The sequence below is a fragment of the Plectropomus leopardus genome, chromosome 18, assembly GCF_026936395.1.
Source record: "Plectropomus leopardus strain MGB_pleo_1.0 chromosome 18, ASM2693639v1, whole genome shotgun sequence".
NCBI lineage: Eukaryota > Metazoa > Chordata > Actinopteri > Perciformes > Serranidae > Plectropomus > Plectropomus leopardus.
The window spans coordinates 16,460,568-16,483,260 of record NC_142193.1 but is presented as its reverse complement, the minus strand read 5'-3'; the positions used below and the strand labels follow the sequence as shown (position 1 = coordinate 16,483,260).

The 22,693-nt window shown below is 41.3% G+C and overlaps 3 protein-coding genes and 1 long non-coding RNA gene across 7 annotated transcripts in view; 3 read left to right on the top strand and 1 right to left on the bottom strand.

Annotated features, from left to right (window-relative positions):
- The window catches only part of notch3 (notch receptor 3), a 31,561-nt gene extending 19,680 nt beyond the window's left edge, over positions 1-11,881 (top strand). The window contains exons 12-32 of the mRNA XM_042504782.2: positions 10-120; positions 225-417; positions 575-720; positions 1,024-1,257; positions 1,377-1,529; positions 1,648-1,876; positions 1,985-2,186; positions 2,281-2,437; positions 2,516-2,700; positions 2,821-2,953; positions 3,057-3,427; positions 3,528-4,048; positions 4,132-4,458; positions 5,282-5,421; positions 5,514-5,739; positions 5,834-5,924; positions 6,056-6,224; positions 6,615-6,919; positions 7,040-7,187; positions 7,278-7,375; positions 7,907-11,881. Of these exons, the coding sequence (XP_042360716.2) occupies positions 10-120; positions 225-417; positions 575-720; positions 1,024-1,257; positions 1,377-1,529; positions 1,648-1,876; positions 1,985-2,186; positions 2,281-2,437; positions 2,516-2,700; positions 2,821-2,953; positions 3,057-3,427; positions 3,528-4,048; positions 4,132-4,458; positions 5,282-5,421; positions 5,514-5,739; positions 5,834-5,924; positions 6,056-6,224; positions 6,615-6,919; positions 7,040-7,187; positions 7,278-7,375; positions 7,907-9,409 (5,642 nt within the window). The 3' untranslated portion in view covers positions 9,410-11,881. The remainder of the gene's footprint in view (positions 1-9; positions 121-224; positions 418-574; positions 721-1,023; positions 1,258-1,376; positions 1,530-1,647; positions 1,877-1,984; positions 2,187-2,280; positions 2,438-2,515; positions 2,701-2,820; positions 2,954-3,056; positions 3,428-3,527; positions 4,049-4,131; positions 4,459-5,281; positions 5,422-5,513; positions 5,740-5,833; positions 5,925-6,055; positions 6,225-6,614; positions 6,920-7,039; positions 7,188-7,277; positions 7,376-7,906) is intronic.
- On the bottom strand, positions 1,634-16,291 carry LOC121956540 (retinol dehydrogenase 8). 3 transcript variants are annotated; one of them, XM_088069535.1, is made up of 8 exons: positions 16,143-16,291; positions 14,990-15,144; positions 14,734-14,895; positions 13,808-13,987; positions 13,631-13,724; positions 13,326-13,509; positions 12,989-13,200; positions 1,634-1,765 (listed from the first exon to the last, which is right to left on the bottom strand). In XM_088069535.1, exons 2-7 carry the CDS (start codon positions 15,084-15,086, stop codon positions 12,991-12,993), a joined length of 927 nt encoding a protein of 308 aa, XP_087925661.1. In that variant the 5' UTR covers positions 15,087-15,144; positions 16,143-16,291; the 3' UTR covers positions 1,634-1,765; positions 12,989-12,990. The 3 variants fall into 3 exon arrangements, with proteins under 3 accessions (XP_087925661.1, XP_087925662.1, XP_042360745.1); XM_088069536.1 differs by lacking the exon at positions 1,634-1,765 and adding an exon at positions 3,885-4,021; XM_042504811.2 differs by lacking the exon at positions 1,634-1,765 and having other exon boundaries at positions 9,785-13,200.
- Positions 16,292-17,264: 973 nt separating this feature from the next.
- LOC148186466 (uncharacterized) lies at positions 17,265-19,768 on the top strand. 2 transcript variants are annotated; one of them, XR_015779633.1, is made up of 3 exons: positions 17,265-17,329; positions 18,815-18,907; positions 19,601-19,768. It is a non-coding gene; the product is annotated as an uncharacterized LOC148186466 (long non-coding RNA). The 2 variants fall into 2 exon arrangements; XR_015779632.1 differs by lacking the exon at positions 17,265-17,329 and adding an exon at positions 17,343-17,535.
- Positions 19,769-19,779: 11 nt separating this feature from the next.
- On the top strand, positions 19,780-22,345 carry soul5 (heme-binding protein soul5). The gene is made up of 8 exons (XM_042504813.2): positions 19,780-19,818; positions 20,171-20,279; positions 20,434-20,493; positions 20,765-20,846; positions 20,938-21,058; positions 21,476-21,615; positions 21,734-21,897; positions 22,016-22,345. Coding segments are annotated over exons 2-8 (669 nt in total). The 5' UTR covers positions 19,780-19,818; positions 20,171-20,277; the 3' UTR covers positions 22,116-22,345.
- Positions 22,346-22,693: the final 348 nt, after the last annotated feature.

Sequence of the window (22,693 nt, the reverse complement as noted above, 5' to 3'; positions counted from 1 at the left end):
TCAACACAGGAACAAACTGTGAGCTAAACTTTGATGATTGTGCCAGTAACCCATGTGACTACGGCATCTGCAAAGATGGGATCAACCGCTATGACTGTGTTTGCAAACCCGGCTTCACTGGTAAGGCCCTCTGACAATGAAAGCATACATTTGAAATTAAAAAAAATCTTTTTGGAAATGTTAATGAATGGACTTCTGATTGTGTGTAATGTCTCTCCTGCCAGGTCCAAAGTGTAACGTGGAGATAGATGAGTGTGCATCAAGCCCCTGTAGAAATGGGGGAACCTGTGTGGACGAAGAGAACGGATTTCACTGTCAGTGTCCAGAAGGCTTTAAGCCCCCTTACTGTTATTCCCAGGTGGACGAATGTGGCAGCAGCCCCTGTGTCCATGGTTCATGCAGGGATGACATCAATGGGTATGAACTGTTACACACTCTGTTACAATTTAAAGTGGCATCACAAGTGATGTCAAGGTGAAGCTTGTCACTAATCCGACAGGTTTTAACTTGTTCATCAGTTCATGTAACTTCTAGAATTTCTTTTGGATTATTGACTGTACGCCTGTATTTCCAGTTACCGCTGTGACTGTGAGCCCGGATGGGTGGGGAAGAACTGTGACCTAGACAGGAATGACTGTTTGCCGAGTCCCTGCCAGAATGCTGGAACATGCATCGACCAGCTCAATGGTTTTACCTGCAAGTGTCGCCAAGGTTTCAGAGGTAAGAGGGTGGCATCATAGCACAATTCACATCAGCATATAAAACACAGGGCAAAGAAAGGAGTGCACTCATGTAGCATACGCAGTAACTGAAGTTATCATAACTGAGTATCTTTTAGGCTTTGCTGACGTCTTTGAGTGTAAAAGATTCCAAACATGTCCCACAACCTCTTGCTGAATAACATTCGTCTACCTCCCCCTAGTGGTGTATTAAAAACATGCAATGACATTCACCAGCATAAGGTCAGCTCAAAGGCTCATCAAAATTCTGTTCTGTAATATGTCCATTCTGTCCCTCCGACAGGTAACCTTTGCCAGGTGAACATCAACGAGTGTGCATCCAGTCCCTGTCTTAACAAGGGAACATGTGTGGACGGTGTGGCAAGCTTCACCTGCCTGTGTGAGCTTCCTTACAGCGGACCCACCTGTGCTGAGGTCCTCACCCCTTGTTCTCCAAACCCATGTGCCAATCATGCCATGTGCACACACACACCAGACTACCTGGGCTACCAGTGTAACTGCCAGTCAGGGTGGCGTGGTGAGCTAATTTCGTTCATATCATATTCTTTTGTGAAAGAATCTCTATGGAAGCTTGCTGGAAGATGTAATGCTAATAGTCTTGATTTCGTTATCTTATTCTTCTTTTGCATTCTTCAGGTCAATTGTGTAACATAGATGTCAATGAATGCACCTCAAACCCCTGCAAGAACCGTGGGACCTGCACCAACACACTTGGAGGCTTTGTGTGCTCCTGCAGAGCTGGATTTACTGGGCTGACGTGTGAAACAGACATCAACGACTGTTCTCCTAGTGAGTGGCCACATCAGCATTGTATGCTGAAATGCTTTAATTGTGTGCTGCTGTCCAACACAATGCTAGGTTCATGTACTGTGTAATGTACCTGACCAAACTCCTTTTGTGCCACCAGATCCATGTTTGAGTGGTGGCTCCTGCACAGATGGTGTGAACTCCTTCCACTGTAGCTGCCTTGCAGGCTTCACTGGGCCCCGCTGTGCTCAAGAGATCAATGAATGCCAGAGTTCCCCCTGCAAGAATGGAGGCACATGCACAGACTATGTTAACTCCTACACCTGCACCTGTAGGCCTGGTTTCTCTGGCATCCACTGTGAAACCAACATCCCAGATTGCACTGAAAGGTGTGTTTGAGTTGTGGAGACATCTGACATTATCAACCTACTCATATAAACATGTGTATAACTTCTGAACTTGAAAATTTAAGTCCAACTGTTCACTCATGTCCACAGCTCTTGTTTTAATGGAGGGACGTGCACAGATAAAATCAACGGTTATTCCTGCACCTGCCGCTCAGGCTTCACTGGCTCCCACTGCCAATATGAGGTCAACGAGTGTGACTCTCAGCCCTGCCTCAATGGAGGCATCTGTCAGGATGCCCTGGAGTCTTTCCGTTGCTCCTGCCCCAAAGGATATGCTGGCAACCGCTGCCAGGTGCTCACATACTCACCAACACTCACAGAGTCTTCATACTTTCATGTTTATAGATTACTAAATGCTGACAATTTTTTTCCTCTTGCTTACCTAGACACCAGTCGAGTGGTGCAGACGCTCATCTTCCTGCCAAAATGGAGGACGATGTCGCCAAAAGGATGCTTCCTTTATCTGCGACTGTACTAATGGCTGGTCTGGGCGCTATTGTGACATTCCCAGGGTCTCTTGTGAGACAGCTGCTCGCCAGAGAGGTATGTGTGTATTATTTGACATTTGACCTCTTTTTCTGTTTGTTACAGAGTAATTACAGTTTGCATCTTTCCAATCAGGGATCCAGACAGATGACCTATGCCACCATGGTGGTCACTGTGTCAACACTGGGAATACTCACTATTGTAAATGTCCTGCTGACTACACTGGAAGCTATTGCGAGAGCCAAGTGGACCACTGTGAAGACAAACCTTGCCGCAATGGCGCCACCTGCAGGGGATTTGTGGGCGGGTACCAGTGTGACGTGAGTATATTGCTTTGTCAATATTATGTGCCTCTGTCAAAGTTTGGCTAAGCTGGTATTAACACAGTGATTTGTTGCAATTGTGGAAATAATGTAATTGTCACCTGCATGTTATTACAGTGTATGCCAGGCTTTACTGGACAGAACTGCGAGATAGAGATCAACGAGTGCCAGTCTCATCCTTGCCAGAATGGAGGCACTTGCATTGATCTGGTTGGACATTACATCTGCTCCTGTCCACCTGGCACATTGGGTATGCAAGCACACATTCAACAGAAACCTACATTTATTAAGACATATCACTAAATGTGAGTAAAATATAATTTCTGTAATTTAATAATCCTTTTTTTATAAAGGTGTTCTCTGTGAGATCAATGAAGACGACTGTGCTCCACCTCTGAGGCTGCGCAGTGCTTCTCCCAAGTGCTTGAACAACGGCACCTGCGTGGACAGAGTGGGTGGATACCGCTGCAATTGTCCACCTGGGTTCACAGGAGAAAGATGTGAGGGAGACATAAATGAGTGTCTCTCCAACCCCTGCAGTCCCTCCAACAGTCTTGACTGCATCCAGTTTCCCAATGATTACCAGTGTGTCTGCAAGCCTGGCTTCACTGGCCGGAGGTGTCAGAACAGGTTCAGTGTGTGTGAGTCTCAGCCGTGTCAGAGTGGCGGAGTCTGCTCTGTGTCCAGTAGCTCTGCACTGGGATACACCTGCACATGTCAGCTTGTAAGTGTAAACCATAAAGATTTCAACAGCTAATTTCATATTGTAAAATGTGCACTATAGCATTTCTTTTTCCAAGTACATAAATGATGTTTCTTTTTAGGGTTATGCTGGACCCAACTGTGAAAGAAGCATGTCCTGTCGGGAGCTGTCCTGCTACAATGGAGGTAGCTGTGCACTTACCACGAGGGGGGCACGTTGCAGCTGCCTGCCAGGTTATGGCGGGCCACAGTGTCAGCATCGCAGCAATGAAGGCTGCTCCTCCCAGCCTTGCCGCAATGGAGGGTTGTGCACCGAAGAGACCAGCTTCCCTTACTTCCACTGCCAGTGTCCCAGTGGCTGGACAGGTAAACGGTGCGAGCAGGGTGGACGATCCCTTGATGCCTCACCCTCATGCCCTCTTGCAGACTGTCATGGCAAAGCTAATGATGGAGTTTGCGACAAGGAGTGCAACACTTTCCTTTGTCGCTGGGACGGTAGTGACTGTTCTCTAGCAGTGAATCCCTGGGCTCAATGTGAAGACTGCTGGCGTGTCTTCAACAACAGCCACTGCGATGAGTCCTGCAATAACGCTGCCTGCTTGTATGACAACTTTGACTGCAAAAACAAGGAGAAAGTTTGCAAGTGAGTGTACTTTTACTGTTAATCCCATGCTTTTTATACTGATGTTGGAAAATATGAGCTGACACTTCTGTTTGTGTCTTTAGTCCAATCTATGAAGCCTACTGTATAGATCACTATGCTGATGGAAAATGCGACCAGGGCTGCAACACAGAGGAGTGTGGCTGGGATGGCTTGGACTGTGCAAAGAAGGTTCCACAAGAGCTTGCTGAGGGGGTCCTGGTTTTGGTAGTCCTACTGCCTCCAGAAGAGCTTCTCCGCACAAGCACAGCTTTTCTGCAGAAATTAAGTGCTATCCTACACACCACACTGCGTTTCCGGCTGGACCAAAATGGAGAAGCTATGATCCGCCCCTACACCCGCAAAGAGGCGCGCCTCAAACGGGAGTTGCAGCCTCAACAGGAGATCATTGGGTTAGTCAGGCATACAGCTGATTGTGCATTACAATAATAATAGTAATTATAATAATAATAAACTTTCTATTGCACCTTTCAAAACATAGTTACAAAGTGCTATATAATTAAACCAAAACACATCAAAACACAGAGTACAAAATTGACTAAGAGCCAAACCCTATATACTTAGTTAAAGCCGTTACGATGAGTAAAATATGTCATAAAACAAGCAAAATCACTGAAAAGCAGTCCTAAAAGTTTTTTTTTAAGTGATTTAAAAGAAGAGAGAGTTTGTGATGCTGATCTCCTAAGGCAGGCCATTCCAAAGTCTTGGAGCTCTGACTGCAACGGCTCTATTACCTCTATGAATTAATGTAGACCTGGGAACGACAAAGAGCAACACATCTGAGGAGGTCAGGGTGCGAGAAGGGATGTAGGGCAATAACAGATAAGATAGTAACTTGGAGCAAGGCCTCTTGAGGCCTTGTAAAGAATCAATAATATTTAAAATCTATTCTTAAAGCAAACAGGTAGCCAGTGTAAAGAAGCCAGGTTTGGTGAAATATGATCCTCTTTCCTAGTCTTTGTCAGAATCTTGGCAGCAGAATTTTGGATGGGCTGGAAGCTAAAGAGGGATATTTTTACTGATTCCAGAAAACAAGGGATTACAGTAGTCTAATCGAAATGTTCTGAAGGCATGGATGACAGATTCCAGACTTTTGGTTGAGGAAATGGTCTAATCTTTGAAATGATTGCGGTGATAATGGAAGCAGGATTGAACCATGGAATTGACATGTTTTTGAACTGTCACTTAACAACTGCCTCTCTGCTTTTCCTGCAGCTCCATTGTGTACCTGGAAATAGACAACCGTCTGTGCTCTGATGACTGTTTCCCTTCAGCTGAAAGTGCTGCAGACTACCTGGGAGCCCTGTCAGCTGTGGAAATGCTTCGTTTCCCTTATCCCCTCAAAGAAGTCCGTGGTGAGTAGGGATGCTTATAAAACACAAAACAATCTTATAAGACAAATGAAGCACAAATATGTGATTGTCTGTGAATTTTCTTTTCACCACAGGTGAACCATTTCCTACTGATGTCACGATACCCCTATGGGTCAAGCTGCTGCTGGTGGGGATGGCTTCTCTTTTCCTTTTGGTAATCCTTGTGATAGGCATGTTGATTGCTCGTAGGAAGAGAGAACACAGTACTCTTTGGTTCCCCGAGGGCTTCTTCCTCAAGAAAGAACCCAGCAGCAACAAGAACCGCAGGGAACCTGTGGGCCAGGATGCTCTGGGATTGAAGTAAGTTTTTTGTATGCAAATGTTAACGCTTACACTCTTTGCTTTAGAAATAGAGACCTGTGCTTACATTTTTAACATATTTATCTGTGAACAGACACATGCCAAAAACTGTGGAGGAATCTCTCCTTGGTGATCACAGTGACCAGTGGATGGACTCGGACTGCCCAGAGGCTAAAAGGCTTAAGGTCAGTTTCACAACTTATTTAAATTTGGAAATTGTCCTAGTCAGTTTACATACGAGCAAGCAAAAGAGCACCGCCTGTAATTTCGCCTTCAGTAAGTGATGGAATGGAGTTTTCTCCATCTGTGAGTCCAGGTTGAGGAGCCGAGTATGCTCTCAGACAGTGAGGATGCAGTGGACAGCAGACAGTGGACACAGCATCACCTCGCAGCCGCAGACATCCGCGTGCCTCCCACCATGGCCCTCACTCCACCTCAAGGAGAGTTTGAGAGCGACTGCATGGATGTTAATGTCCGAGGCCCAGGTTGGTAGTGTGATAATCCATGTTTTGAGATCAGAGCTTCAATTTACACATTTTGTATGTCTTAATACTTTCTCGTAGGGATGCATGATAATATTGTCATGTCATCGGTATTGGCAGATATTGACTTTAAAATGAAATATCGGGCCACATGCTGATTACTGATTTACTGATAAGGTGAATATGTATAAAACATCATAAATGAAAATTACATACATTGAAAAGCATTGTATTTTCACAATAAGAGTATGCCTAACATGATTTCACCACAGAAACGACATGATGAGCACTAAAATGAGATGTTATATATCAGTATATCCAGTATCTGCAAAAAAAACAGTCTCCTGCATCCCTACTTTCTTATATTTCATGCCTGTTTTCATCTCCCACCAGATGGTTTTACACCTCTGATGCTGGCATCATTCTGCGGAGGTGGTTTAGAGCCTGAGGTAACAGAGGAGGAGGAGAATGAGGAGTGTTCAGCCAACATCATCTCTGACCTAATCTACCAGGGAGCATCCCTTGCTGCCCAAACAGACCGTACCGGTGAGACAGCACTCCATCTGGCTGCCCGCTACGCCCGTGCTGACGCTGCTAAGAGGCTGCTGGATGCCGGTGCAGATGCCAACGCTCAGGATAACACAGGACGTTCACCGCTACATGCTGCAGTGGCTGCAGATGCACAGGGTGTCTTCCAGGTAAACCAACATTATTATACACTGTTTATGAACCTAGTCAGTGGTAGAAATGCCTCTAACTTATTTTAGCACGTATTATATAAATTCTAATGTTGAAGCCAATCTTTTTCATCCTCCCAGATACTGATCCGAAATCGCGCTACAGATCTTGACTCCCGTATGTATGATGGCTCCACTGCACTGATCTTGGCAGCACGGCTGGCAGTAGAGGGCATGGTAGAGGAACTTATCACTTGTCATGCTGATGTCAATGCAGTTGATGAATTGGGTAAGTGTTAACTTAGATGAGTGACCTGTTTTGTGATAACATTCACAGAAACCACAGATGTGTAATCTCATTGGTTGTTATATCTTTTAGGTAAATCTGCCTTGCACTGGGCTGCTGCTGTTAACAACGTAGACGCTACAATTGCCCTGCTGAAGAACGGTGCAAACAAAGATATGCAAGATCTCAAGGTATGACATACACGGTTTCTACCACACTTTTGCATTAGCGTGGCCAAAATAGGGTTCCCATGGTCATGGAAAACCTGGAAAAGTCATGGAATTTTACAGTAACATTTTCCAGTCCTGGAAAAGTAAAGAATTTAGTAAAAAACTATTTAAAGTTTTGGAAAAGTCATGGAATTTTGTTGTGTCATGAAATTGCTACTGAAAAATCTTCCATGGATAAACTTCTATATTGACGTAATGTAGCTCTAATATGCATCAATGTGTGATGTTTTGTTAACCATCATGCAGGTTTCTCTATATTCTGCCCACCCTCTGTCTCTACCTTTGCGTATACCAGCTACCTGAAATTATGTTTGAATACAGTTTTATTTTGATATTTTTGAAAAACTGCATGGCAAGTGGGAAAAGGAAAAAAAATACTATGGGTCCTTGAAAAGTCATGGAAAAGTTTTGAAATTTGATACATGAAGATTTGTGGGAACCCTGTAAATAGAGATATATGTGTGTCTAACACAGCTTCTGTTTTCTTCACAGGAGGAGACCCCTCTGTTCCTTGCAGCCCGTGAGGGCAGCTGTGAGGCTGTGAAGGTGCTGCTGGCTCACTTTGCAAACAGAGAGATCACAGACCACATGGACAGGCTGCCGAGAGACATTGCTCAGGAGCGCATGCACCACGACATTGTGCAGCTCCTTGATGAATACAACACAGTGAGGAGTCCCCAGGGGCATGGAGGGGCTGGACACCACCTAACTGGGGGGCACACTCTGTCTCCTCTCATGTGCCCTCCAAGCGCCTTCCTGCCGAGTCTGAAGACCACACCGCAGGGCAAGAAGAACCGTCGGCCTGGGGCCAAGGGTTCTGGCTTGGGAGGCCAACATGCTACCAGTCTGAAGGAGTCGGTCAAGGCGCGTAATAAGAAGCTGACCTTGGACATGCAGAGTGCCTTACTGGAGAGCTCAGTTACCTTGTCCCCGGTCGATTCACTGGACTCACCCCACGGGGGAGCCAGCAATGCTGGCTACATCACCAACCCCACTTCCCCTGTGGCCATGCAGTCACCAGGGCTCTTCCACTCCTCCATGTCTGTCCCAAACACCCCGATGGTACATAGTAGCATGTTAGAGGGAGGTGGCCCCTTCGCTGTGTCTCTAGCCCAACTCAATGACCTGGGTGCTGGAGGAATGTCCTTGCAGGGACGTGTGTCCATGGCGTCAGATGTCAACCATGGCTATGTGCTGAGTTCAGGCCAAATGGGGCTCAACATGGGCATGGTCAGTCCTGTCAGTGTGCCCTTTGACTGGCACAACCGGATGCCCTCCGCCCAGTGTGGTCAGCAGGTGGTGAATCTTGTGCAGAGCAGCCAGGCAAGCATGCACCCCCAGAGCCCCGCCATGCAGCAGCAGAACATGCTGATGCACCAACAGCAGATGTACCGTAACGCCATGCTGCAGCCCACACCTGTTACCTCCACGCCCACGATCAGCCCAGTAAAGCTGCCCTCCATTGCTGAGCAGCAGCAGCAACAACAACAACAACAGCAGCAACAGCAACTCATCAACCACAGCATTGCCAACCAGCAGACCATGGCCCGCATGAGCACCTCCACCCCACCGACACCCCAGACCTCCCAGCCCCCGCCATCCTTCTTCCAGCAGCAGCAGATGCCTCAGCAACCTTCTCAGCCGCAGCCTCCTGCTCAGCCTCCGCAGGCAGCCACGCCCGCAGCTCAGCCCGCTCAGGCTCTTCCCTCCCAGCCGAGTGGCAGCACTGCGGGAACAGAGGATTACCCAACCCCTCCCTCTCAGCACAGCTACTCATCCGCACTAGATGCCACGCCCAAGCATTACCTCCATTTGCCCAGTGAGCACCCCTACCTGACCCCCTCTCCAGAGTCTCCCGAGCCCTGGTCCAGCCCCTCTCCTCACTGCGTCTCTGATTGGTCAGATTCCACACCCAGCCCGGCAGTTGCTGGCCCTGCCCAGACCCAAGTTACTCAAATCCCAGAGGCCAATGGCAAGATGCAGGTGTTTGCGTGAAGATCTCATGGCCCCTGCTTGAAAAGGGACCTGGGGTAAAAGAATTTGTGGACTGGCTCTCTGGCCCGTCTGTTTATATGTGTCAGCCTGTTTCCAAGATTTTCATTGGATTTGGATTGACTATGATTATCACGAGGACCGTCTGCTAGTGATGTTTGCAGAGAAAAAAAAAAGTAAAGGGAAATGTGTGTTGTCTGGAAAAACAGCAGACAATTTAATGAAGTAATTCTGTCACAGATGGACTTGTTTTTTATTATAAAAAAAAGTATATGAAGAAAACCAAGTCTTTCATTTCAAAGACTTAGGGGTGTTCTCCTGGAAACTAACAAACATTTAAAAAGTAGATAAGAGAAAAAAGAAAAATGTTGAAGGGAATTCATTTATTTTTATTTATTGTTTTTATGTCTCTGAATTGCTTTTTTCATAGGTGTTTCACCCTCTTTCTGTCCTAGCTTCTCATATAATGTGCAACCCCCTCCTATTTTATATGGACCGCCTACATTTCTATTTAGTCAGCATGGCGAGCAATGATAAACAAATATAATTCATCATTCAGACCAGTTAACCGACAGAAAGAGGAACTTTCACCTCTCTTGACTGATATTTATTTAGGCCAACAATGAGAAACTGGTTCTAGGAGATATATATTAAGAGTTGCTCGGCAGTAGTGATTTATTCTGATTTGATTGAATTGTGGTTATTGATTACTTTCCATGTGAGTATTATGAATAAGAATGTAGATGAGTGTCTCTGAAGCACTTCAAGTGACCAGCCTCAAAGGGCAAGTGTAGGTCTAATCCAACATTGAACTGCAATGGGTATTTATAATATATGGTTGGCATTTAATCCATGGAAAATTTCCGTATGGACTTTCAAAATAAAATCAGTAGAGCTATCATTATGGGATAATGCTCCCATTTCAAGTGCTGTTCCTCACTGAATATACAAGACTCTTACCTCCAGTTCTACTGTCAGTTTTTGGAGCTGGAGCAGTGACAGTAAGTTTTGGCATTAAAGATAAATTTTGCATTGATAAAGGAAACATTGGCACAAAAAATAAAACACGGGCATTAAAATGTATTTTATTTTAATAATTTTTGCATTTTGATATATTTTCTTCATGTCACTCTTGAAGGAGTGAGAATTCAGAATGCAAAAAATACAATTAATCATTTTAATGACTTTGTATTATTTTTCAGTGCCTTTTCTTTTACTGTCAAAAATGTATTTTTTTTTGCCAGTTTTAATTACTGATAAAAATAACTTATTGTCACTACTCTACCTCCATATCAGCTGATAACTGTTTTGCCTTTAAAATCAGCCTCTCACTGCCCTTTTTAGTTTGTTTTATTTTGTTTTTATTTGTTCCATTTGTTTTATACTCTGTATATTTGTGAAAACCATGGATACCTTTTTTAACATCACTTGGGATGTACTAAGCTATGCTTATCAGCTGCTATTTTATATCACTCTTTTCTGCAAACATTCCTCAGTTTTGCCTGTCTTGTTGCTGCGCCTTCCAGCAGCATCCAACAGAGTCGAACCATGCGGCAGACAGGCAGAAGTTTAAGTTGTTGAGCTAACATCATGTGGACTGAATGAAAACATTCCTGGACGATCCGTGGCAGTTGAGGTTGCCGCTCTCGCCTTGTCTGTGGCGGTGTCTGTTATGGAGTGGTGGTCAGTATGAGGGTGTAGCTGCTGGGCTGTGACTGCTTTTGCCCTGTCACTCCTCAGGGAGGTGTTTTATGGCATGCAGCGGGATAGTTCCCCTGCATCTACAGTGGCTCCCAGTCCAGGGGCAGAGGAGATGCATCTTAAGATGATTGTTAGAAGAGACTGAAGGAAAGAACACTACTATGTAGTGCTGCACCCTTAAACCTTTTACAGAGTCCTGAAATGATGCTCCCAGACATCCAGCTAACACCTTCTGTAATGTCTGACCAACTCTTTACCCCCACATGACCTGAGTGTTTGGGATGGAGGACATCCTCGCCTTAATGTACTGTGGACATTTCAGCGTAAAGTCAATGGGTAATAGTAGAATTTTGAGAACGTAACCATTGCATTTTCACCATGAACAGAAATTAGTAGGCCGCCACTCCTAGCTACTTCTTTTGTGGTGACCTAACACTGCCCCTAGTTGTGCCATAGTTTTTCATGCATTGTTTTATCCTGTTCACTATAGACTCAGCTACTGTCAGACCTGGGAAACATGTTCACAGTCCAGTTCACATTTTACTTACAAAAATTGTTTTGTTTTTTTATTTTTTTTTATATATATATAACTGGTCTTTTGATTTCCCTACCAGGTCGCACTAAGTGTTTTGTACATTTCAACCTCTCAACTTCTGTTTGTAAATATGTTTGTTCTGGGTAGATCTTTGTTTGAGAAGTCTTATGTTTCTGAAATGATTGTTATGTACTAAAAAGGACAAAAATAAAAATGTACTTCATTTAGCATTATTTGAAGCCGAGGCTGTGACTGATATTTTTATTGGTCTTGTGTTATTAGAACAGTCATAGATATTTTCTATCATTATTAATTTCTATACTTGTTTAAAAGTAGTTCAAAATCATTGTACATAAAACCTTTCCACGGTTTTTCTTTCTACAGTCAAAAAGTTGTAAAGTTACTTATAATAAAAACTGTAGGGAACTACATTTTTGTGTCCTGGTTTTTTAGTGATTGTTTCATATTTTAAAGGAATTAATTCAGGTCTTAATAATCATAACCAGAAAATGCAGTCACCTGAGTTAAATTATTCAACAGTTTTGTATTCTAAAATGTTACCTTTTCTGTCCAGTACAACAGCCCACAGTAAATGCAATCTTTGGGACTCATGTTTTTTAATACATTTTTAAATATTAAATCAGAGATTTTGGTGTTGGACTGTAATATATTCTTAGTCGGATATTATTTTGCACACCAACACAAGCTACAGCCCAAAGTAGTCTGCCTCTCTGTAAGTGGCCTTGGTTCACTTTTCTTGGCTTTGTTAAGTTAAGCCTAGGTAGGACTGCATTTGACTGTGGTTTTAGGGTGGCTGTGCAAGGCTATTTTAGATAAATTGTAATAAAGTAATATTTTGAATTTCTCTCACTAGGATAGTATCTGTTAACTTTCTTCTGCCCTTCTCAGCAGCTGCAGTCTGCACATTTCATTATTTTCATTAATTCAATGACATATTTGGTGTACTTTGCTATCACGTCTCTGTCCTTATTTAATGTCTCTGTCCTTGTGTCAGAGTTTGTGCCTTTGATACTAATTGTCAACATTATTTTGGGTTAGTAAAGTATTTCGTGGGGTGTAACTCCCAAGGTGACGTTGTTGATTCTCCTATTTCTACTACACTGGCCCCCCCCTCCCTTTGCCACACTTATTCTTTACATTTTTTAGAGTCACTGTATTGTATTGACAACATCCTATGGATCATGCCATATTCATTGCTGCTCAGAAGCAAACTTCTGTCTCATACTGTTGGATAATATACCTACAAAAAAACCCCAAACTGAGTGCATTTAGCTACCACAGTCAGTCAATATCTCTTTAAGAATAAAATTTAGAGTGTGTGCGACCTTTATTTTGTCCCAGCCTTCCTCTGCAGCACGCGCAGCATCCCGAGAGTAGCATTGAACACACTGTCATGTTTGAAGATCATCTTATAGAAGGTGTCCAGAGGCAGTCGACCAGTTGGATCTGCATGCTTCAGCGCAGTCAGGGGCATGTAGAGTCGGTTGGTCTGGTGGCGCAGAGGAGGATCCTTAGCTGTGATCACTTTCACTGTTTGCTGAAGAACAAAAATAAATAAATATTTGAATTCTGACAGAGGATGCCTCATTATGCATTTCCACTGGACAAACACATTATTTTAATGACCGTTAAAACTCAAATGAAAACATTGTCATCACTTGCCTCAGCCACTTCCTCTGGTGTCTGGCCTAATGAGGCAAAAACTTTTTTAGAGTACGGCAGGTAAACTTCACGGAAGATTTTTGCAGTCTCCTCGTCTGTCCCTGATAGATCCATTTTCTCAGCATCCTCATACAGCTTCCTTTCAAACTCTGTCACCACAGGGCCGGGCTCCACCAGAGTCGTCCTTGTGCCAGAGATATAAAAAAGATACGTGTTGCATTACAGAAAACAACTCTGAAAAGCTGTACTCTTACTGATACCTCCAGCTTAAGTTGTTAAAGCTGACTTTTGGAACATGTAATCACTTGATGTTAAACTTCATTGCCTGCACAGCCAGACTTTCACAAAATCCTTCCACGGCAAATTTGGAGGCTGAGTAGACGTCATTGAACAGCAGCCCTGTGTGGATAAGGACACTTGTTGGCAACCTATTAACTCTTTAACTGTCATCTTCTGTAAATCACTGCCACAAACAAACGCACCCTGTATTCCCATGACGCTGCTCATCACCACAATATGGCCACTCTGCCTTCGCTTCATGTCAGGCAGCAGCTCTTTCACCAGCCGTGCCAGGCCAAAGAAGTTGGTGTCAAAGAGCTCCTTCATGGCGTCAATACTTTGGCACTCCAGTGGTCCAATCATGCCGACGCCTGCATTGTTTACTGTAAGAGCAGAGTATCCTGTGATGGATATTATATACTTGTGAAAGAGACTTTAAAGGAGCAGTATTGGATTTGGTGGCATCTAGTGGTGAGGCATGCAGACTGCAACCAGCTAAAACTTCTACTGTGTGTCAAGTGTGAGTTGCTGGTCAGGATTTCTTCAGCATTCATTGTTCAAGTTTTTATTAGGAGCTGGATTATCTGCATAGGTCTCCTCCTCTTCAAAACAACCGCACCAGGTGATTTAAACCGATAAAAGCACTGAATAAAGCATATCAGCAGTTTAGTTTAATGACACTGTTCGGCTTGTCGCAGACACAACGCTAGTCTAGCATCTACTAATGTGTTCACCTTTTTCATCTGATAACTTAGGATCCTGACATTGAAGTGGTGAGCTGAATTGTCTGAGGGGGTCTCTTCCATCCCCAAAACAAATGGTCCCTTCGATTGAAACCAGTACACTAAATAAAGCAGTTTCCCGAAAAAATATCTGTGTTTTTTCGATGCTTGTTTGGCTTGTTGCAGTGGGACTGCCAACTTTGGTGGCCAAAACAAATGCAAATGGCCCTAGAGTCAGTGCAAAATGGCACTGCAGCATGGTAGACTCTACGTGAACATATTCTAAGGTATCAAAAAGCAATTGTCATTTTTAGGTTATTATAAAGTAAATAAAACAAATCCTACACACAGGACCTTTACATCCCCTTAAAAAATATCCATGAAAATGTGAATGAGAGGATACAGACCAAGAATATCCACCCGTCTGTCCGGCAGGCTGTTGACACACTCTTTGATGGAGGCTTCACAGCAGGCATCTAACTGTTTGATTTCCAGTGTTTTGTTTAAGGAGTCACCCGCTGCTTTCTCCAAGGGCCCCCGTTTCCCAAGATCCCTCATTGTGGCAACAACTGCCTCAGATAAACAGTGAACACAGCGGCTGTGAGTAGCAGTAGTTATTTCCATCATCTCTGTTATTTTGGCTGTGGAGGGTGAAAGACTGACCTTTAAATCTTCTGAGCTCATCCTTGGCCAGCCGTGCAGCCACAGCCAAGCCAATTCCAGAGGAGCACCCGGTCACCAGCACCCTGCTAGTTCCCATGGCTCTTTGATCTCTGACCTCAAAGCTCAGGAGGATCCCGACTGCTCAGACAGCAACACTGCAAAACAGGGGAATTTAATTAAAAGAAATCACGCCCAGTATCATGTCATCATCGTCACCGATCTGTACAATAAACATGTTACTTTTTGACTGTTGTGATTTATCCAATGTTCCTTATATTTTATCTAAAAATCTCCAGAAATGTGCATGAAGACAGATGTGAGAGTGATTTTAAAAAGCACAGTAACAACAATAGTCCAGTGAATAAAAAAAACAGCACGTGTGCTAAAAATGCAAGCAATCTTGCAAAAAGCTAGATGGGATTGCATGAGTTTTGTTCAAAGATTGTATTGGCTTTAATCTGGTTTATGCATCTTGGAATTTTTAGCTGTTTTACAACAGCAAGCTTAGTGCTTTGACCACAGTGGCCCTTCATTCACACTTGAACCCTGTAAGACGTCTAATTGCAGGGAGTACGTCTGAGAAGTGTCACGAGATGCATGACATAATAATAAATAATGACAATTTTAAAAACCCAGTGTGGGATGTATTGAATGATGCTTCAGTTTATAGGTTTGCAGGTTTTAGTCTTTGGGTATTAACGCTGGAAAAAAAGTTGTTTCATTATAAAGAATCAGACGTAAAAAGCACACCATCTACAGAATATTGGATGCAGTAAAAAAAAAAAGAAAAGAAAAAGTAAATGCATTCAAAATGTATTTATTTATGGAAATTATTCCACATATGGTGAGCAAAGTTTATTTACTTACATTGTACATTTTGTAATTGCAATATTCCCTCTAAAATTCACACAAGTAGAGTCATACCTTAAGATGATGATGCTTAATATAGTAGTAAGTATATCAAAATAGTGGTGAAGAACAGTACTTTACTAATGTATTGTACTTAGTTACTTCTCAGCAGATGTACATAAATGACAGTGATATACAGTAAGGTCACTAGAGGCTGTATGTATTGCAGACACTGTTAGGTTCCTACAGGACGAGGTTACAAAGTTCAGAGGTCTGCATGTAGGTGGTGTTGTAGTCGACCAACCTGCAGAGAGAGCAGCGCGTCCTCCACAGCGGCAGATACGTGAAATAACAAACCAGCGGGGCGATAAGATAACGTTACTGCAATATTCAGAGCGCAGGGGAGACGACCGAGTCACAGCGGGACAGGCGACTACATAATCCCAATGATTACCTAACCGGGTCACGCAGGCCGACTCAGTATATGGGAATTGTAGTTCCTCCTGTGACAACGACTCATTTGACAAGTGTAGTACATCACACGCACCACATAGCAAAGGGCTGTGCGCAATGTTGTTGGGCCACTCACTGTAGCGTGTCATGTTAGGGTTAAACTTTAATCTAGATCTATAGCAACCTTCCTCATGTCCGTGCATGCCTCAGGATGAGGTCATGAATAATAATTATAATAAAACTAGTGATATGTTTTATAAAAAATGTTTTAAAATTGTAATACTAGATTCTAAATTCTATACATTTTTTGATAATGAATTAATTTAAAACGATTTAATTAATGCTTAAGTTATTAATGAAACTACTACTACTACTACTACTACTAATGTATATATTTATATATATTTGATTTTTTTAATCTATTTTTTTCCTTATTTAGACGGGAGGAGGGGGGGCTTGAGAGCAAGCTCTCATTTGCAAGGAAGCCCTGTAGCAACTGTAATTTACTAACACACAGTTTTGAATTGCGTTTTTACTTTTGTCACAGTCATGACTAGTGTATCCCGTTTTAGGCTGTACGCACCATGGTCTGTGGACTGAAATTTGTTTTTGCAGTTCCTCACTTTGACCACAAGATGGCATAAATTATAGATAATTTCAATTTAAGACATTTGATAAAGTCAGTTTTCAGTTCTAATACACTAATATATAAAATTAACCTTTTTGTTTCTAATCGTCGAATAGAGTAGAAATGAGCTACTCACATATATTATTATTTTAATTAGCTAATTAATTAATTAATTAATTAATTTTAATTGTATTTAATTTTATTTATTTATTATTTTTGGTGTATTACTTAGTGTGATTGATAATGTTTGATAATCTGTGGATTGGCCTACTGACTAATGTAAGTTACTGATGCAGTTCCTCACTGGGAAAATAAACACTCACAGTTAGTTCCACCTGGCTTCGACACGGACACAATATCATGCTGATATGTCCGGTAAATACTGTCAAAATAAAACAACAAAAATCACAGTAAGTGGCCAAACGTGTGTAGTTTTCCCTGTGCGAGGGATGTTTAGTCTCGTTTAGCTCAAACGTTCTTTCAGCAGCTTAAACAGCTTTTGCAAAGGTTGTATTTTGCTTCTTAGCAAACAAGCTTATCTATTTAAAAGATGAGTTTTATTTTATTACTTTAATTACTTTTTTATCACTAAGAGCTGTGCTCTGCTGCTGTGCAGGTTTGTGACACCATCCACGTCAACAAAATCGCTTTTAAGGATTAGCCTGTCAGTGCTGTCAGTGATTACACTGACAGCACTGATTTCATTATGCAGCAAAATATGCAACATTGCAATCACCTGCAGCTATCTAACCCTCTGATGCAGCTTCATATTGGCTGGATGTTGTTACTGTGAACTTTGGCAAGACTTAACGGAAACTGTGATGTAATTCACATATCTGCAGTATGTATATTTATATCAGCACGTTATAAAAACTTAATTTGCATAACAAAACGGATGAAAATGTGTGTCCTGTGACACCTGAGAGGTAGCATGCGTGAGAGCAGGGCTGCAGCCTCAGGGTTTACAATGTCTTCCTATATGTTTTGTCAAGAAAAGAGGAAAATCCTTTAACTACATGTTGTTGTTCTCAGGTTTCATAGCCCCCTATTCAGTGTTTATTTACCAAAAGAAAAAAAATGCGATAACAAGCTCTTGTATGGAACTTTTTAAACTTTTTTTCTTTCTGTTGTAGGTTATAAAATACAGTTTTTATGTTAATGCACTGTTTATTGCGCAGTAGTATTTGCATAGAAATTAATTTGAAACAATAACTGTAACATTAGATGGCTGATATCTTGAAGTTTTTTATGCATGTCAAATCTGTTTCCTGCCATCATTATGTACTAAAACTAAATAAAAAAACATAAAATGAGTTTGTTTTAAGTATAACTGTTTGTACTATTATGCTAGCAACTGTGTAAAATATAAAAGTTATCTTGAAAAGGAAATTCAACAAATGTAACTCTTTCCTCAGCGAAAGGAGGTTTGCAAATCCTACAATGTCACCATTAAAAAATATAAAAAATAATACTTAAATTTAAAAAAAAGGGACCACGAGGCATTCATGTTAATCTGCCCTTTTTCTAAACATCTGACTTATGTTTTTTTGTTGCACCATCCAAAGTATCTAATCTTGATTTAGGGTATAGAATACAAAAATAAAAAGATAATAAATTATTTCAAAAGTGTTTTCTTATTTTGCAGTTTTAATGGTTTTTATTATCATTATTATTATGATTTATATATTTTTTAAATTACTTTTTAAAATATCTTCTTTCAGTTATGGTGATCATTGAAATAGATTTTATGCTCAGGATTATATTTTAAATGATACATTTACTATGACATCTTTCAACTGAAAAGAAACCAACACAATTGAGTAACAAAGTGTACTATAATTCTTAAGAAATTCTTCATTGTAGTCTGATTGTGCACCAAAACTTATCTATTGTAGGGTGCAGGACATTGTTGAATGCATCAACAAACTCCAGGGACTTGGTGTTCTACATGTACAAAACAGGCATCATGTGATCTGTGCTAACAAAAGGTAGGCCTACAACGTGAGAAATTCCCTTGTGACATGAGTCTTGCATAGTTTGTCAATCACCTCTGTCTGAAACACTCGTGTGTTTCTGTCTGTGTATACCAGAGCCAGCAGGGCGGTTACTGAGGGTGGTCGGTACAATGCGGCGGTAAATAATATCTCATGGGAACTAGGCGTTTCACTTACCTTATTGTTCATGAGTAAAAACGTGATCCATCGCCTCACATGATGTTCTGTAACAATTTGTACCATCTGATGTGACTCTGTATGATTCTGTTAAATATCCTGTTAACTGATTATTTGATTTTTTTAAATGTGTAAATCTTATTTTTTATTCACTTTTTCTGACCAGGGCGAGAATTAAGGTCACATTAAATTATACTTGCAAGTGACAAAAGTAAAACAAAGGTGGTATTTGGAGTATTTTGCTCATTGACAAGTCTTGCTTAAAGCTGAGATAGACAGAAATCTGGAAAAGGCCAAAAAAAGGGCAGCATTTAAAAATACTGTGCTCTTCCAGCTCTCTCCTCTCTGTTCTAAACCCCTTTCAGTGTTTGGAGATAGCCAAAAACACACTCCCTTGACAGTTTCAAGGGAGTGTGTGATTGGCATCTTGACTGCAGGAATGTCAATCAGAGCTTTTGTGAACTGAATGTTCAGTTTACAACCATAAGCCATCTCCAGTGTTTTTGGTAGTACACTCAACCAGCACCACAACACCAGCTCAGGACGTCCAAATCCAACGTCTTCATCTGCAAAATCACAAAATACCAGCCTCTCAAACAGCTGCTGCAAAAACTGGTTTGCATGACTCAAGACTGAAACTGTCAATATTGTCTCTGGAAGTTCATCTGAATGCTTGTCATCTTTGCCAGGGTCTTGACGTGACAGCAGTGACTTGCCACACTGGTTAGGTAGGTTGATTGTCGTGGGAAAATAGAAGTACTCACCAACACAGACTTTAACATATTAGCTAGCAAAATGTAAGAGAAATTACTCCTTTGTGTGAATAAAAAAGTCTTAGACCTTTAACTTTAATCTCTAAAAATAGGAGCAGAAAAGTTAAGTTTATTTTTTTTGTTCAGTGCAAACACTTCTCAATTTTCTTTATCTATTAGAGGTATTAAAGACACTGCAAATTATGTAAATGACACATACAGCCAAACGTGACTCTTGTTTCTTTCATAATTCTTCTCAGTTTTTTGTTTCTGCTTTGGGTTCCCATTGGTCATGACACTGGTTGTCTGGTTTGTGTTATGGTTTCAGGGAGTGGCCTGTCTTCCTTTCATAACCAGAGTTGGAATAAATAGTTTCTCTGCACCAGACTACAAAGATCCAATTTCCGAAAGCACAGCACCCAACACTCTGCCAAAATGTGAGTACAATTTTACTGTCCAGATTGTTTTAGAAGGAAATCACTGAATAGAAATTTCTTGATGTATAAACTAATCTTAAATTATGTGTGATTTTTTTTACTGGATAAACAAAAATGGTTCAAGTCATAAATACTCTATAATTTTGTATTTCAGGACTTATCTTTCAGGGCTTGTTGGCTTTCTGCTGCTGCTTACAGCTGAGGCCAAAGTTGGGTAAGAAACCTGAAGTGAATCCCCTTTTTTCTGCAGATTTTACTTTTTCTTTGAAAAGTAAATGTTTTTATATTGAAGTGCGGGTCATTAGAAAACTGGCAGCACTGTTACCTCCACAAGCCAAATTTGGAAAACTGCTAATCAGCTCATTAAGTGGATGTTTGGATATATCAGTGATAGGAAAATATTAACAACTTTTACCCAGGTCCTGGCACACAAAATTACTGTGCCTATCTGTGCCTTTTTAATATTTTACTTTCTATTTACACAGAAACTCGTCTCAGATAGAGTTCTGCAGTGAGACCAAACAGTGCCTGCTGTTTGATCGGGTTTGTGACGCTGATGGCTATGAGGTGAGTGTGTCTGAGCAAGAGAGAAACCTTTTCACATTTAAGGTGCAATAAATGTTAAAAAAAGCCCACTCCCACTGTTCATGTCCCTTAGGTCCGCAAATATGGCTCTGTGAAATGGGTTTCAACTGACGAGATGTCCTTCTTCATGGAGATTGCAGCAATGAGAGCATTCAGACGACTGTTTAACTACATCGATGGTGCCAACAAGGATGGTGCGTTATTCATGTATGTTTTATTTATTGAGAAAGCTAGTCTGATTGAGCTTAAGACATATCTTTCAAGAGAAACACAGAAAATCAGAACAGCACGACATTAACATGCACAGTAAGTGCTGAAACTTATCAGAAAATGTAGCATTCAAGAAGCATGAGTATAATGTTTTAAACTCATTCAGTTAGCATGAAACATAGTATTTAAAAAACATTTTTCTCCAGCCTTTGTTGGAATACACGGAGCAGCTAAAATAAAATGACCCATAATTACTGTATTTAGTTTTGAGCAAAGAACAGAAATGGTTTGGCAGTTTTATAGGATGTTCAAGGCAGAACATTTTGATGTTATGGTGTGTTTTTCCTATTCTTGACAAAAGAGAAAAAAACTGCAGTATTTTCCTACTGATTACCTTTTAGGGAAGAAAATTGAAATGACAGCTCCTGTCATTATAAAAATGATTGAGGACAAATACTTTTGGCAAAGGAGTACCTACACAATGAGTTTCTTGCTGCCAGCTGAACATCAGGCAAATCCCCCCAAACCCACTGATGATAAGGTAAGCCTCTTTAACCAAACATGGCAGAGAAATGACATTTCAATTTGTGCAAATCATGTTTGAATTAATTCTGTAACGACGAACCTTCAGCACTTAATGAAACTTTGCCATTTTGCAGGTGTACTTCCAGAAGATGCCTGATATGAAAGTGTATTCACTGAGCTATGGAGGATGGATGACGAACTTATCTGACAAAAACAAAGCCAGCACTCTGTCTGCTCTCCTTGACGCAGTGGGTGCAAAGTACAAAAAAGGCTTTCACTATGCTGTCGGATATAACAGGTAAACAAATCACTCTCATTTTCCCACATCTAAAAGAAAAACTTTTAATAAAAACAGAGTATTTGTTGATGATTTTATATTCTGCTATATACTACTGTATGCTTTTGTTTTTTTTCAGCCCAATGAAGATATTTAACAGGCACAATGAGGTGTGGTATGTTGTTGAGGATGACCCAGTGTGTGCCGGCAGTGATGAAGATTTTTCTCCTGTCTCTTGAATGTTATGAACCCGGTGTGGCGACAGCTTACAACAGACAGTGTGTATGAGGAGATGACGTAAGGGGACAGTACTTCAAATCATAATGTGTCGTAAAAATAACCTTCCAGCAAGAGCACAGATTTTAAAAATGCAGATGAATTCAAATGAATTGCCATGTACAACTTTTGACTATGGCTTTATATAAGTTTATACTCTGTTTTATTCAATAAAGTTACTTTTTAGCAGCAATTTTGGTATGAAAGGCCTCGTCTTTGGACCCATCCTGAAAAACAGTGGATTAAGACTTTAAAAACACAGTTTGTCTCACTCCTTGTTTTCATAAAATACCATCAGGTGGCAGTACTAAACTCAAAAATACTTTCAGGATTTCATATACTATCTGGCGCCTCGAGCTTTTCAGTGACATATGATACTATTGTTAAATATTTTTGAGAAAACTAGGAAAACTAGGTGACTAGTGAAAACTGCAGGAGGACTATTTTATTGATGAATGTGCAAAATTCATGCACATCCACCCTTCATCTGCTCTGTTGCTGCTCTGTTGAGCTATGTCAACAATCATTGTCTGCATGTTCG